The following is a 17,515-nucleotide window of genomic DNA, read 5'->3' as shown; positions in this document are numbered from 1 at the left end:
GATGATATAAATCTGGTCAGAGAATGAAGAAAGAATTTTATAAAGTAATCTTTCTATCTACTGTAAACAGTAAATACACTGGCAGAAATCTATGTACTTTATAATTTGTTTACATTGATATGTGTAATTCCCAAAGAGGTTGGGAAATATGAACTTTACAAATTATTCACTGTTACATTATAGTTCACATATGCTACTTCTTAAAAAGAGTTATCTCTTGCTGCATTTGACAAAAACTTTCCAAGCTCAGCTGTGGCTCAATAAACTTTTATTATTTTTTTGTTATTTATTTTTATTCAAAAGAATTTGTTTCCCTATCACAAAAATTAGATAACCACACCACCAAGAGCAGCAATGTCCATGGAGTTACATTGATGGTGGAGAGTTGGCTGGGTATTCCCAATGTCCCAAAGGTCATAAAGGAGGGAAAAGAAAAAAAGAAAAAAATATTCAAAACAAATCCAAAACCCATGATGACTTTGGGGAGAGACATCACATGACATTTTCTGTTTCTTCTCTCATTGTCAGCTGCAGATGTATTTCAGCAGGATCAAGTACAATTTGACTTGAGTTAACCCTTCATACCAATTCTAGCACCTAATTGGGGGGAAAAAAGGATCCATTTAATAAAATCATTTAAGATATAAAAGGAATTTAATGACTCTTTACTATATTTACCAATAGAAAAGCAAATTTTAAAAATGTTTCCCAACCGGGAAAATGCCAAAGAATTTGAATGGATTGGACACTAATCCTTTTTGACCTGCAGCTTAACAGCTGCATGAACTCTTTCAGATTAGCTATCTCCACAGTTAACTTGGGAGCCTTCAAGGTAAACTACATAAAACACATGGAAAAATAAATTGGCTAATGCATAGCACAAATACAACATTTTTGGAAAATATGTTGGAATCTTTCCACATTCTTATGAAAGTTTTAAGTATCCTTGTTTAGGATTTTAATCTGTTTTCTTCTTCCATCAATAAACACTGTTTATAATGATCAAGGTACAGGACCTAAAGTCTTGCCCTTTCCTGCTGCTTCATCCATTTCTAGCCAATCATCTAGTGTCCAGATACTTTGTATTTTTAGAATTAAAGTAGTATACTGTCATAAAAAGTCAGTTGTGATACTGCTAAAACTAAGAGGAAGCAAATGGCTAAGAAAGATCACGGAACAGGAGGATAGTTATGGGACACTGTCAAAAAGAATTACATTAGATGGATGCTACAACACTCACTAAGTAGCAAACATTTAAACGTGTAACCTTTCCCCTGCTGCTCGGCTAAGGCTTGACTAATATACGTGCTTCCATAATGCTTTTGTCTTTATATTAGGTAACTAGGCCACTTAAGAGGTCAATGATGCTGAACAAAATCTTAGATTTGTCAGTGGGATCCTGTGAGAACCTATACAGTTTTGAGCTCTTGTAGGTATGTTGGCAATCCCAATTGGTGCAAAGGATAAACTTGTTGAAGAGTAAGGTGTACCTTTTCAATTCATGACTTGACATGAGAGTAAGAGAGAGACTGAGAGACTATAGAAAGCCACTTAAATCAGATATTCCAAGACCTTCTACCATCTTGCTTGAAGCTTCCAGAACATAACAAACACTGATCAGTTAAAAAAAACCTTGTTTTCATTTAAGCTCTCAGTGGTTCTCTAAAGAGGCTTTTCAAATAGAGAAACTGGCTACCTAAAAAAGGAGACTACCATGTAAATTAGTGCAGTTCTTCTGCGTTAAGTTTGCTCATTTCACCTCTGTAGAATAATGTTTAGGCAAGGATTTGCTGCCTTGGTTGATGGATCATTCTCCACTTACGATGAGTCTAAGGAAGCTATGGCAAAATTAATGCTAAGTGGCAGGAGAAACACACACATGTTATGTTAAAAAACTTTCAATATTTCTACCAAATCAGCAGAGAATATGTGGAAAAAACTGGTACTCTCAGAAACACGTACTCCACCAAAATGGTGTTTTGTTGAGAAAGTTCACTGCATATCTTAGGATTTATTTATCCAATGTATCATGTACAAGTGTTATATATGCATCAATCAATTTTCTTTCTCTTTTTTATGGCTAGGCTTCCTTGAATCACATCTATCAATTTTCAACTGAACACTAAAATAACTTTTTTTCCCCCTTTGACAACTGAGGAAAAACCTACTTCTTAGGGGACAGAAGAAAGAGAACCATGAGGAGAGAATAAAATAAGACCAAGATATGTTTAAATCTGGTAATGTCTAAGCATCTTCTGCTGTATCTTGCATCTCCTGCTGTATTTTGGGCTCTGTCTACTGAAAGCCCTGTGGGATAGTTGTACTGGCATAACAGAAGCTAAACTGTGCTTAGCCCACAGTGAATGTTCACTAGTCTTTATCTGTTTCTCAAACTGACCATCTATTAATCCATCCAGCATCCATACAACCTCAACAAGCACTATCATCTTCTCCACAGATGCAAGCTACCTATTCTTTTTCCTTAAATCAAGCCATTTGTAAGGAGACACAGACCCATGATTTGGGATGATCTCCAAGGCTCAGTATAATGGTGTACTTCCATAATCCTGCTTCATTCTAAAAATGGGCCTGAGTTTAAAATGGAGATATAGTAAATAGCTTACCTTAATTGTACCCTGACTGTTAGCAGCAATCAGCACATTGGACTCCTAGAAAAGAACAAGAGCTTTTAAAGTATAGAGAAGGATTTCCTGGAGAGCAATCCAAGAGATAATTTCCTCTTCATCCTTCTTTCTTCACGTCACTTCCTAAGACAATTGAATCTAATATGAAGATACAATTTTTTTTTTTTTTTGAGATGGAGTCTTGCTCTGTCGCCCAGGCTGGAGTGCAATGGTGCGATCTTGGCTCACCACAACCTCCACCTCCCGGGTTCAAGCGATTGTCCTGCCTCAGCCTCCCAAGTAGCTGGGATTACAGGCATGTGCCACCAGTCCAGGTAATTTTTGTATTTTTAGTAGAGACAGGGATTCTCCATGTTGGTCAGGCTGGTCTCGAACTCCCGACCTCAGGTGATCTGCCCACCTTGGAATCCCAAAGTGCTGGGATTACAGGAGTGAGCCACCGTGCCCAGCCGAAGAGACAATTTTAACATGTTTTTAACTATATTTTAAACATAAGACCCCATATTTTGAAGTGTAAGTTTTAATTAAAAGAATAAAGTTAGAAGCAGGTAGGACACTTTTGAATGTAAACAAAAATAAAAGAGAAAAAGATTGTCAATGGAAGAAAAGCCAAAAGAAACAAAGACTGAAATAAAATGAAAAAAAGAGTAAGCTGAGAAAAACAAAGTGAATAATTGCTTCCCCAGAACACTCCTTCTTCATTCATTTTCTCTCATAAAATACCAGTAATTGATGTAAAACCTGCCAACATCCTTGGCACAAATCTCTATGGATGGACATTTGGTATTAGGAAAACAAGAAAACGTGAATATTCATTTGGGAAAAAGGACTATCTTTCTTTTTAATTATTCTTTCAGCACATACATTTTTAATAACCTTGGTGATTACTTGGATGAGAATATATGTGGTGAAGTATTTTTCTATTCTAAGCCAAGGAAAAAACATTTCTCTGGAAAGTAGGAAGAGTGGGAAAAGAAATGGACATGACTGAGCTTACTAGAGAGAATCTCAGAAAGTAGGAAGAATGGAGACATGCCTCCTGTAGGAAACTGGGCATCTACTAGGGCTCTGGAACTTGGATGTGTTGGAGTCTTTTGCTTTCCATGGTAGGCAGCTAAGAGGAGGTAAACAGACTTAAAATGCCATAGAGTTCAGGCCAGGTGTCAGAGAGAAAAACGAAGTCCAAATAACAGCTATGAGAAACAGATAAAGTGGTCTAATTTGAATGAAGGATGGGATCTACCTAAATATCCTTCAGGCTTCATGACAAAGCAATAATAAGAAGAAAGAAAACTCTTGGCTTGCATGTTAGAAAAGTTACTTCAGCTAAGCTGAGTTAAACTTTAGTTTCTTTGACATATGCAAGTTGCCTTTACAAACTCATACATTTCCATTTTTAAATTCTCTCTTTCATTTCTAATAAAGCTGCTCTTCAAAAATGTGCATCTTGTTACTAACGGCATACAAGAAAATAATAATGTCTTCCACTATTCCAGAATTTTTAATGGAATCAGAATACTCCTTGGAATTAGTCAGTAGCATCGAAGATTATAGGTGTATCAAGAAGAAATAAAGACATGTGGGCATGGGAATTGTTGATCTTTTCCTAGCTGAGGATTTTCCTTAAATTAGCACATGTTCTTAAAAATAGTAACATGGGGGCTGGGCGCAGTGGCTCACGCCTGTAATCCCAGTACTTTGGGAGGCAGAGGTGGGCAGATCATGAAGTCGGAAGATAGAGACCATCCTGGCAAGTATGGTGAAACCCTGTCTCTATTAAAATACAAAAAATTAGCTTGGCGTGGTGGCGTGTGCCTGTAGTCCCAGCTAGGCAGGAGATTGAGGCAGGGGAATTGCTTGAACCTGGGAGGCAGAGGTTGCAGTGAGCCAAGATTGCACCACTGCACTCCAGCCTGGCTGGAGAGACTCCAGCAAGGCTCTGTCTCAAAAAAAAAAAAAAAAAAAAAAAAAAGGAACATGGGTAATACAATACTCACTATTAGAATTAATTTAAACATCAACTTTGGAATATTATGGGCTATTTCTGGGACTTGAGGTATACAGAATCAGTACTTCCATATTCGGGGGTGGGGGGGTTGGGGTGAGGGGAAAGGAAGATAAATTTGGGATTTATTTACTCTTTTAGTGACCAGAATGTAGAAAGTGGTTGGAGTAGGTTTTGGATGTCCTTTAGGAATATAATAACTTACCCTGAGTTGGTCAAGAGACAGCATTTCTATGCTGGCCTCAGAAAACAGCAGAAAGAGGCACCGTGTGGTGCAATATGGATTTCTTTCTAGCAGGAATTTTAAACAAGTTGTATGGTATCAGAACTGCCACTGGTGACCCAGAAATAATTCTCCTGTAAACATCATCCAGAAAAGCAGTTGAAAATCTCACTGATCAACCTAGTTGCCATTCAAGGAGGGGAAAAGACTCTGGTCTGCAAGAACGCTACTGCCAAGAGCCACCACCACTAAATGCTGCAGCCATCATGAACTGCTCCCTTTGCTATGAGAACAAATAATGACAAGACAATGAAAAATTTAAAGCCGAAAGCTCCATCTCTTTCTGCCATTTTGGGTCTAGTCACCTTTTAATATAGAGAAGGAATGCAGAGACCTGGTGAAGATGAGGATTCACTTGGGGATAAGCAGGGAGTCTACTTCTGGCAGTTAAAGGGATTATAAATTACATAATTAAAACTTCTGACTTCTGATGGGAGGAAAACTAGGAAAACTGTAGTATATTATCTTAGAGTATGAAAAATTAGGCCCAATATAAATAAGATAATCTAGTTGGATTACCACACAAGAGGAGTTTAAAATATGTACAATTACCACTCTAAACCCAAGAAGGAGGACATCTGATAACTAACCAACATGAATAAACACTGTCTTATTATAACCTCAGGATTACTATGGCATTAATATATGATGTCATATTAGATGCTATCTGAGGGTTAACTCTTAACACAATTTCCCGCAGAAACAGATAAATACTTTATGTGTTAAAAAAAAAAAAAAGTCAACATATGAATTGAATGCCAGTTTGAATGGTCTTTTAGGACTGAAATTTAATGAAAGAAAAATAATGGCTTCATATCTCAGTACATCCCCTCTCCCCAAAGGTAATATGATTACAAAAAAGTTATTTAGAATTAAACTATCAGATAGCTAGATATTGGCTTAAGATAAATTATTTTTTTTTGCATGCAACAGAAAAATAAAACCAGATATTTTACTTCTAGCATAGAGATCTGGAAGTGGTACGTACAAGGTTATTAATGTAAGTTTTTAATGATTCTTGACTGCATTTTGGATGACTGGTAATTCCTAGTTGTAGCTGTGGTCTGCTAGAGCCTACTATAAATAAGTTCTAGCTCAACAGGTTATTTTTTACTTGCTAAATAAAATAAAACTGCCAGTCAGTAATTCTTATTATTTTCTCCCTCTTTTTTGGAAACCAGCAGTTTTACTGCAGAACTCTCCTCAAGGCTAAGCTAATAAAATATCCAATTTTTTTTTTGACTACGAAGAGACTAAGAAAAGACAACAGAAAAATTAGCAAGTCTTTTATAAAAACAGAAGACATATAAACATGCACCAACTTGCTTAAGTCAGTGATACTACACTAACTTATACCAAAAAAAAATGGCATTTTTAGTAGCACACGTAGGCTAGTGAAGAAAACCTGCATCTACTAAAATAGTTTTATCTTTATTGGCTTGCTTAAAAAGGGTCATTAGAGACAATATATTAAAATTCTGGATGGCGCTGTGGGTCACGCCTGTAATCCCAGCACTTTGGGAGGCCAAGGCAGGTGGATCACCTGAGGTCGAGAGTTTGAGACCAGCCTGACCAACATAGAGACAACCCGTCTCTACTAAAAATACAAAAATATTAGCCAGGCGTGGTGGCGCATGCCTGTAATCCCAGCTACTTGGGAGGCTGAGGCAGGAGAATCGCCTGAACCCAGGAGGTGGAGGCTATGGTGAGCCAAGATCGTGCCACTGCACTACAGCCTGGCCAACAAGAGCAAAACTCCATCTCGAAAATAAATAAATAAATAAATTAAATTAAATAAAATCTTGACAAGTTGAGAAATTAACAGTTTTTCACTTAGCAACTGGTGGATTTATTCATAGAGATAGATGTAACTGATTTTAAATATAAGTTAATTTTAGTATAGGTGTAAGTATATACAATGTATTTAAATATAAGATACATGAATATATAAAAAGAAAAAACTTCCATTTTTGGCCATAACAGAGTAAACAGACTAAATTTGTTTTCCTACCATATACAACTAGAAAACTGAAAAAAATATGTAAGATACCACTGGATCACAGGCAGTACAGAACTGTGATCTTTGAGAGAAAAGAAACAAATGAACTGAGTCCTATAATCACCCTGGCTTTCTACTGAGAGGCAATTTCTGGACCACAAGCAGGTAACGAGATGGACATAACAACAGATGAGACAAGTGAAGAATAAAACATTAAAAAATTTGGTAACACCTCCAAAATTACAACTGAAGCAGACAGGAAAAAAGCATGAGGGGAAAAAGAGATTAGCATCTTAGTGACCTATTGGACAATATGCAACCTAATAAATGTATAAGTCCCAAAGAAGGAAGAGAAAAAAAATATGAAAACATAAGACTAAAATGTTTCAAATTTGTAAACTATAAATCCACAAATCTAAGAAGCTTAATTTCTAGGCAGAAAGAAGCACACCACCACATCAAGGCACACCACAGTTACACTGCTGAAGACAAGAAACAGAAAATCTGTAGAAATGCCATAGAAACAAAGACACATTACATAAAGAGAAAGATCACCAATTTCCCATCAGCAAGAATGCAAGCCAGAAGACAACAGGACAGCATCTTTAAGATGATAAACAAGAGGCCAGGCACAGTGGCTCAAGCCTGTAATCCCAGCACTTTGGGAGGCCGTGGCAGGTGGATCGCCTGAGGTCAGGAGTTTGAAAGCAGCCTGGCCAACATAGTGAAACCTCATCTCTACTAAAAATACAAAAATTAGCTGGGCGTGGTGGCAGGCGCCTGTAATCCCAGCTACTCCGGAGGCTGAGGCGGGAGAATCGCTTGAACCTGCGAGGCGGAGGTTGCAGTGAGCCAAGATGGCGCCATTGCACTCCATCCTGGGCGACAAGAGCAAGACTTCATCTCAAAAAAAAAAAAAAAAAAAGGTTGAGAAACAAGAAAGCCATCCACTGAGAGATACACAAAATTAAAGTCAAAATAAAGACATTTTCAGATAAAATAAAGCTGAGATAATTTTTCACAAACAGACCTGTGCTGTAAGAAATTGTTAAAGGAAGTTCTTCAGGCTGAAGGAATACTATACTACATGAAAATTCTGATCTAAAAAAGGGATAAGGTGGGCACGGTAGCTCACACCTGCAATGCCAGCACTTTGGGAGGCTGAGGTAGAAGGATCATCTGAGCTCAGGAGTTTGAGACCAGTCTGGGCAACACAGTAGTAGCCCCAACACAGTAAGACCTTGTTGCTACTAAAAATAAAAAAAAAACATTAACCAGGCATGGTGATGCATGCATGCCTCTAGTCCCAGCTACTCGGGAAGCTGAAGGGGCAGGATCTCTTGAGCCCAGGAGTTTGAGGCTGCAGTGAGCTATGGTTGCACCACTGCACTCCAGCTTGGGAAACAAAGCAAGACTCTGTCTCAATAAATAAATAAATAAATAAGGGATGAATATTGTGAGAAATGGTGACTACGTAGATAAATATAAAAGATATTTGATTTCTTGTTTTTAAGTTTCTTTAAAAGATAATTTCCTATTTTAAGGAAAAATAATAACAGTTCTTTAAGGTGATTATAACACGAACACAAGTAAATATACATGACAACAAAAGCACAAATAATAAAAGGGGAAAATAGAAGTGTAATGTTATAAGATTCTTCCATTATAAAGTGGTATGATATAATCTGAAGACAGACTGTAAAAAGTTAAACATATTATAAACTTTAGAGAAACCATTAAAAAATATAAGAAACAGTATATACCTAATAAGCTAGTAAAGGAGATAAAATATTATAAAAATACTCAAAAAAAAGAAAGGAAATGAGGAACATAGGAACTTAGAGAAGACAAAAAATATGACAGACATAAAACTGTATTGATAATTAAGTATAAGTGGTCTAAATATTAGAATTAAAAGGCAGAGATTATAAGACTAGATAAAACAGCAAGATTCAACTCTTATGCTGTCCCTAAGAAATACACTTTAGGCTGGGCGCAGTGGCTCATGCCTGTAATACAGCACTTTGGGAGGCTGAGGTGGGAGGACTGTTTCAGACTAGGGGTTTGAGAGATCAGCTTGGGCAACAAAGTGAGACCCTGTCTTAAAAAAATAAAAAAAGGAAACACTTTAAACATAAAAATACAGATAAGATACACCATGCAAACATTAATCATAAGAAAGCTGGAATGGCTATATCAGAAAAAGTAGACTTCAGGACAAGAAATTTGATCAGTGATAAAGACAGGTATTTCATAATTAAATACGGGTCAATTTATATAAAAAAATCCTATATACATATATATCTAAAACAAAGCCCAAACTGACAAAACTAAATAGAATAAATTGACTCATGTTTGGAGCTTTTAACAGTCACCTTTCAATAATTCAAAGACTAAGTAGAGAGAAAATTCATAACCATATAAAGGACTTAAACAATAGCATAAAAACCAAACTGAACTAACTGACATTTACAGAAAGTTTTATTTAAATGACAGAATACACATTCTTTTCAAATGCATGCGTACTAGGCCCCAAGAAAGATGTGTCAGACCATAAAACAAATCACAGTAAATTTAAAGTGCTAAAATCATACAGGTATGTTCTCTGAAGAAACAGAACTAAAGTACAAAAGAATAACAAAAAGAAATCTGGAAAAATCCACAAGTATTCGCAAATTTAAAAATATACTCCCAAATAACCCAGGGTTGGAAATGAGAAACCATTTTGGACTAAAAGATAATAAAAAGGCAACACACCAAAATTTGTGTAACACACCTAAAACAATGCCTAGAAAGTTACAGCTTCCAATACTTATTAGTAAAGCAGGAAGGTTGAACATTAATGATATAGTAACTTGCACCTTAAGAAGCTAGGAAAAGAGCAAGTTACACATGACATAAGTACAAGAATGACAGTCATGAAGGGCAGAAATCAAAATAAAACCAGAAAAAGATAAAAAAGAATTAAAATGAAAAGCCAATTCATTGAAAAAAAATCAATAAAATTGATATGCCTTAACAAAAAGAAAATGTAAGTTAACAATATCAGTAACAAATTAGGGGATATCACTAGATATTCTACAGATATTAAAAGAATAATTAGAAAATAAACATTATGAACAATTGTATGTCAATAAAACTGACAGGTAATGAAATGAACAAATTCTATGAAAGATACAAATTCCCAATTATGACAGAAGAAAGAAAAAGTTGTTAAAACTGAAGACTAAGGAACATTTCCAAACTCACCTTGTAAATCAAACAAAACCAGAGAAAGACATTATAAAGACAAATAAAATTACCAACTACTTTTATAAACAGATGTAAAAAACCTTAATAAAATACAAGTAAAGATAATTCAGTCATATACAAAAAGAATAATGCATCATGTCTAAATGGAATTCATCCAGATATTAAAATTGGTTTTCAACATTAAAAAAAATATATATATATAATTCACTATGTAAAGAGAATAGAAGAGGCCAGGTAGGGTGGCTCATGCCTGTGATAGCACTCTGGGAAGCTGAGGCAGGTGGACTGCTTGAGTCCAGGAGTGTGAGACCAGCCTGGGCAATATGGCAAAACCCTCTCTATCAAAAACACAAAAAATTAGCTGGGTGTGGTAGTGTGCACCTGTAGTCCCAGCTACCCAGGAGGTTGAGGTGGGAGAACCACCTGAGCCTGGGAAGTGAAGGCTGTAGTGAGCTGTGATTGTGTCACTGTACTCTCGCCTGGGTGACAGGAGTGAGACCCTGTCTCAAAAAAAAAAAAAAAAAGAAAAAAAGAAAAGAAAAGTAATGTAATCACAACACAGAAAATGCACTTGAGAGCATTCATCATCCCTTCTGCAAACTGAGAATAGAAAGGAACTTCTTCAAGGTGATAAGGAATACCTATGAAAAACTTACAACTAACATCATACTTAGTGGTGAAATACCGAACCCTTTCTCTCTCAGACTGGGAACAAGGTGAACATGCTTTCTCTCACCATTTCTATTCAACACTGTATTAGAGGTACAACCCAGTGCGACAGTCAAGAAAAGGAAAAAGCACATGGATCTGAAAAAAAAAAACTGTCTTTATTTGCAAAAGAGATGATGGACTATGTGGAAAATCCTAATGTACCTTAAAAATAAGCTACTAGAATAAATAAATTGTCTTCAGCGAGATTGTCAGACACAAAGTCACTTATACCAAAGTCAATTATACCATAAACTAACAATAAATGATAAGCAAATAGACTTAAAAAAAATACCATTTATAGTACCATAAAGGTATGAATCATTTAGAGACAAACATACACACACACACATACACACACACACACACACACACACACACACGGCCTACACACTAAAAATTGCCAAACAATGCTTAGAGATGTTAAAGAATACCTAAATAAATTGACAGTTATACCATGTTCACAGACTAGAGACTCAATATTGTTACAATGCCAATTCTTCTTACATTATCTATAGGCTCAATGCAATTCCAATTTAAATCATACAAACTTTTCTAGTAGAAACTGGCAAAGTGATTCAAAAATTTAAATGAAAAAGCAAAGACATTATAATAGTTAAAATAATTTTGAAAAAGAAAAATGGGGACTTACACAACATGATTTGAAGTTCTACTGTTAATAAAAGCATTAGGAATCAATACAGTGTAGTATTATTAGGATAGACATATAAATCAAAGGAACAGAAAAGAAATTCCAGAAACAGATCCATCCATAATCAACTGAATTTCAAAACAACTTGGCAAGTTAAAAAAAAAAATAGAATAATTTTTACAAATGCTGTTGAAACAACTGCAGGTATGTGAAACAACCATATGTGTGCTAAAACAACTGTATATACGGAAAAAAGTGAACTTCAATCCTTCTATCATACCATTCCAAAACTTAATTCTAAATAGATCTAAGACATAAATGTAAAAGCTGAAACAATAAAACTTCAAGAAAAAAAATCAGAGAAAATCTTTGGGTTGGCAACTATTTCTTATGATGCAAAAAACATGTACAACAAAGGAAAAAAAAACCCTGATAAATTGGACTTCATCAAAAATTTTAAAATACCATCCACACTTACTAGAACAACTAAATCTTTTTCTTAAAGTGACAATATCAAGTGTTGGCAAAAATATGTAACAAATGGAATGATTTTAGGATGCTGGCAGGAGTGCAAAATATAGTCATGCACTGCACAATGACATTTTGGTCAACGATGGGTCACATATATGATGGTGGTCCAATAAGATTATTGTACTATACTTCTTAATCATTAATTTAGATTGTACTCCTTCTACTTATTAACAAAAAAAGTTACTGTAAAACAGGCTCAGACAGGTCCTTCAGGAGATATTCCAGAAGAAAGCATTGTTACAATAGGAGATGACAGCTCTATGTGTGTTATTGTCCCTGAAGACATTCCAATGGGACAAGATGTAGAAGACAGTGATGTTGATGAGGTTAACAAAAAATGTTTAAAAAGTAAAAATAAATAAATACATTTAAAAATGAAAGAAAGCTTACAGAATAAGGAAAAATCTGTACAGCTATACAATGTGTTTGTGTTTTAAGCTAAAAGTTATTACAAAAGAGTCAAAAAGTGAAAAAAATTAAAATTATAAAGTAAAAAGTTACAGTAAGCTATGGTTAATTTATTATTGAAGAAAGAAAACATTTTAAAATAAATTAGTGTAGCTTAAGTATACAGTGTTGATAAAGTCTACAATAATGTCTGGGCCTTCATGTTCACTCACCACTCACTCCCTGACTCACCGAGAGCAGCTTCTATTCCTCCAAGCTCCATTCATGGTAATGCCCTAGGCAGTGTACCATTTTTTACCTTTTATATTGTATTTTTACTGTAGCTTTTCTGTGTTTAGATACACAAATCCCATTGTGTTACAACTGCCTACACTATTCAGTGTAGTAACATGCTGTACAAATTTGTAGCCTAGGAGCAACAGGCTATACTACATAGCTAAGGTATATAGTAGGCTATACCATCCAGGTTTGGGAAGTACACTCTATGATGTTTGTGCAATGATGAAATCAAATCACCTAATGGCATTTCTCAAAACGTATCCCCATTGTTAAGTGACGAATGTAATACAACTATGGGAAAAGGTTTGACAGTTTCTTATAAGGCTAAACTCACACCTACTCTACAATCTCATAATTCCACTACTAGGTATTTATCCAAAAGAAATGATGGTATATAGTCACATAAACACTTATTTATGAATGTTTACAGCAGCTTTATTAAAAATAATTCAAAACTGGAAACAACGGCAATATTAAAGATTGGTGAATAGATACAAAATTTGTTGCATAGTTATAAAATGGATTACTAATAAGAAGGAACTACAGATATAGGCAATAACAGAAGCATTTCAAAATATCATGCTAAATAAAAGAAGCCAGGTGCAAAAAATTACATACTGTATCATTCCTGTTATACGAAATTCTAGAATAAGCAAAACTTAACTTATGATGACATAAAGTGGATTAGTAGTAGCTTATAGTGGAGAAGGGAGGGGACTGATTACAAAGTGACGCAGGTAACTTTTTGGGTGATGAAAATGTTGTTATAACTGAATTAAGGTAGTAGTTATACTGATGTATATACTTGTAAAAATTCACTGAATACTCTTAAAATGTATGTAGCTTATATTTACGTAAATTATATTTCAATAATATCAATTTTAAGAAGCTGGGAACAAATGCATAAGAACAAATACGTATTTTTTAAGTTAACTTTAAATTCAATATTGGTCTTTATCAATTAAAAGTCATTACTCATGATTTAAATATTTTCTGATTTCCCAACATAATATATAAACTCCTTATCACTACTATATTTAGGAGATCTCTGTAACCATTCAGTATAATATCAAAGCCATTTCAGCTATGAAGCTAAATATTTTCCCCTAAAATAAAGCACTGAATTATGAAAAAGAAAGGTAAATATTTTTGTCATTCCTCTCTCCCCATTCAATATAAAGATGGTTTTATACATAAACCTTGCTATTTACTATGATAAACGTTTCCACCCTACATTTCTCCTCCTTTTATTAACCAGAAGAGATAACTATTAAACAAAATCAGAATATAACCCTTTTTTTAAATTTATTTCTCCAAATGTTAAGCATTACGTTAAATTGATGACTTCCCTCAGAATAAGAATAAATAATTTTATAGAAAAAAGAAACTGAAAAGACCTTATGTTAATAAATTTTAATATTTAAGCCAAGTGGAAAAATTCCTATAAAAACTTACCCAACTAATCAAGAAGACATAGAAAGCAAGAACCATCCTACAGGTATTAAATTCATAAATCAACAGTCAAAAATATTTCTACCTCAGGCTTACATGACTTCATCTACAAGTTCAGCCAATATTCAAGAAAGAAGTAATTCCGTATTACACAAATTTTTCCACATCAAAGGAGGAAAGAACTCCTTAATTTGCTTTATGAAGTTAATATACCCATGAAATCAAAACCTGACATGGACAATGCAAAAAAGGAAAAGATTACAGGCCAATGTTATTCATAAAGACAAGTGAAAAAATCCTAAACAAAATAGTAGCAAGTTGATTTTAACAACATAGAAGGAGAATAAATCTTGACCAAGTTGGGCTTATTCCAGCGAATGTAAGGTTGGTTTAATATTAGGTAAAAAAAAACAAAAACAAAAACAAAACCAATTTCACCTACTAGATCAATATTTGAAAGAAAAATATTACATCATGTTAAATAGGTACAAAAAAGCAGTAATATACTTTAGCATTCATTTATGGTAAGAACTCTTAGCACATTGAGAACTGAAGGAAACTTCTTTGTAAGGTTATGTATCTACAAAACTCTTAGTGCAGACATACTTAATGACAACATCTTTAAAAGCTTTCCCTTTGGTGAGGAACAAGTCAATGATGCCAGATACCATTACTTTTATTTAACATTACATTAGATGTTCTGGCCATCAAAATAAGGCAAATGAATGAAGATATAAAGGTATAAGTACTGGAAAAGCAGACATTAAACTTTAATTATCTGTGGATGAATTAATTGTGTGCATAAAACATCCAAGGAACATAGAAATGAATAATTTAAATTAACAAGAGAGTTTAGCAAGATGGTTGGATTAAAAATGGGGATAATAAATAATGGATTCCTTAAGGACTACCTAGATACCTTTCTCTTATTTAGAAAAATATATTTATTGGTTAACTTGAATAGATAATATACACATGTGGTAAAAATTCACATAGTACAAAAGAGTAGGGGAAAACTGAGTGTCTCTCATCTCCCTAGGGAGTCAACTACTATTATCAGGTGTGAAATCTTTCTAGGTAAATTACCATCATTAATGTAAACCTGAATTGTATAATAGATCAAATACATCTTCGGGGCTTTCTCAAAATGTACAGAGTCAAAAGTTTTCTATTTGGTGGCTATATCCTCCCTTTATCTTGTTTTGTGTTTCAGGTTTAACAAACAACCCTACTTGCAACTTGAGACTCCATTCTGTTTTAAGTGGCAAGCCAAATTTGATATTCAATTCTAAGCCTCTTCATCACCTAAGAGAGGTCTGTAGGCTTCTCTTACAGAAAAAACAATTTTACAGTTTTCTATATTCATGGACATGCCAGTAACTGGTTTTCAGGAGGAAATGGACCAGAATTATATATGACAATCTGTATTCCTAAAGTCAAATTAACAGGCGGACAAAACATAGACAGAGTGACAGAGTAGATTAAACGTTAGTCCAAAAGATTTCAATTCAAAGCTCTAATGCTTCTAAACTTGTCATTATGGGCAAGTTACTTGACCTCTCTGAATCTCAGTTTCCTTAACTATAAAACAATGCTAATAAAACTGAGCTAACAGAACCGTTTTTATGATCAAACAGGCACATACATAAGTGCCTGGCATAAAGTATGTATCTTATGAGTGATCTTTTAAGTGACGGAAAATTGCTTCTGGCTTAGTTGTTCAAGGAAGGCAAGCAAAGGAGCCCAAAATGAACAAAGGGGCAGGAAGCAAAACAGAAGACTATTATGGAGGCTAAAAGAAGAGTTTAAGAAAGAGAAACAAGCCAAAATTGTCAAAAATCATGAAGAAATGAAGACTGTTTAGTAATAATATGTTATTGGATTTGGACATTAGATGGTACTGATAACATCAAAAGCAACTCCACCAAATGGTCAAGTTTGCATTATAAAGGGCCTTTATAAGTCCCTGGCTAACTCAGCCATTAGAAACTGGCTTTGACAGAAGCTTCTCCAGAAAGCTACTCCTGATGTCCAAGGTAAGTGTGACGGGTAATTTTAGGTTTCAGCTTGACTGGGTAAAGGGATACTTAGAGAGCTGGCAAAGCACTACTTCTGGGTAAGTCTGTGAGGGTGTTTCCAGAAGAGACTGGTGTGTGAGTTGGTTGACTGAGTGGGGAAGTTCAGCTCTCAATGTGGATAGGCACCATCCAATCAGCTGGGGGCCTGGACAGGACAAAAAGGGAGCAGAAAGGTGAATTTGCTTTCTCTCTCCTGGAGCTGGGACACTCTTCTCCTGGCCTTGGCCATCAGAAATCCAGATTCTCCAGCTTTTGGACTCTGGGACTTGCATCAATGGGCCCTCAAATTCTCAGGCCTTTAGCCTAAGATTCTGCCATGCTACCGGCCTCCCTGGCATCATGGGACATCTCACCCTCCATAATCATGTGAGCTAATACCCCAAATAAAAACCCTCTCATAGATCTAACTATACATGTCCTATTACTTCTGTCCCTTTGGAGAACCCTGACTAAAACATAAAGAAATGCTCCAATTGACTCACAGAGAGAATAACTTTCAATCATCACAGTCATTTCATTATACAATAGTGACTTTGGCATGAAGTTTATTAATTTCATGCCATTTTATTCATCCATCATTATCCGTCCATTAGGGTAGATATCACATGCCAGATAATTGTTTCCTGGAATTTCAAAGGAGAATAAGACATGATGTCTGATCTTAAGACCATAGGCCAACAGGGGAAATGGACTTTTAACAGAAATAGGCTGGGTGTGGTGGCTCATGCCTGTAATCCCAGCACTTTGGGAGGCTGAGGTGGGAGGATCACTTGAGCCTGGGAGGTCAAGGCTGCAATGGGCCTTAATTGGGCCACTGCATTCCAGCCTGGGTAACAGGGTGAGACCCTGTCTCAAAAAAAAAAAAAAAAAAAAAAAAAGAATATATTATAGAGCTCAAAGGCAAAGGGGCAACTGAGGAAGTAAGAAGAGAGTGATCCTTTACCTGGAAAAGATAAGAAAGGCTTCACAGATTAGGTCACAAATGGAACAATGGAAGAACAAAACTTGAAATTTCACAGGAGAAAAGACGGATATGTTAGGCAAAGGGACACAGTCATGCACATGGAATAAATTTGAAAAAAAATGGTTTTGGAATGATAACAAATTGTGTGGAGAAAGCAGCTTATGTATCAGTTAATGAGATGAAAATATGGGTGGGGTAAGCATGTAAACTGTAGCATACCAGGGTTAGAAAATAAATAAGATTCATTTATCTGTGAATT

The 17,515-nt window shown here is 35.2% G+C and overlaps 1 protein-coding gene across 3 annotated transcripts in view; it reads right to left on the bottom strand.

The window, feature by feature from the left end:
- Nucleotides 1-251: 251 nt before the first annotated feature.
- The window catches only part of COP1 (COP1 E3 ubiquitin ligase), a 257,866-nt gene continuing 240,602 nt past the window's right edge, over nucleotides 252-17,515 (bottom strand). For all 3 annotated transcript variants that reach the window (XM_003258927.4, XM_012511523.2, XM_030823941.1), the window contains 2 exons: nucleotides 2,625-2,669; nucleotides 252-597 (listed from right to left, as the gene is read on the bottom strand). In XM_003258927.4, the coding sequence (XP_003258975.2) occupies nucleotides 580-597; nucleotides 2,625-2,669 (63 nt within the window). In that variant the 3' untranslated portion in view covers nucleotides 252-579. The remainder of the gene's footprint in view (nucleotides 598-2,624; nucleotides 2,670-17,515) is intronic.

This window comes from Nomascus leucogenys, chromosome 12 (genome assembly GCF_006542625.1).
Source record: "Nomascus leucogenys isolate Asia chromosome 12, Asia_NLE_v1, whole genome shotgun sequence".
NCBI lineage: Eukaryota > Metazoa > Chordata > Mammalia > Primates > Hylobatidae > Nomascus > Nomascus leucogenys.
Note: the sequence above shows the minus strand (reverse complement) of the source record. Positions and strands in the feature narration are given on the sequence as shown.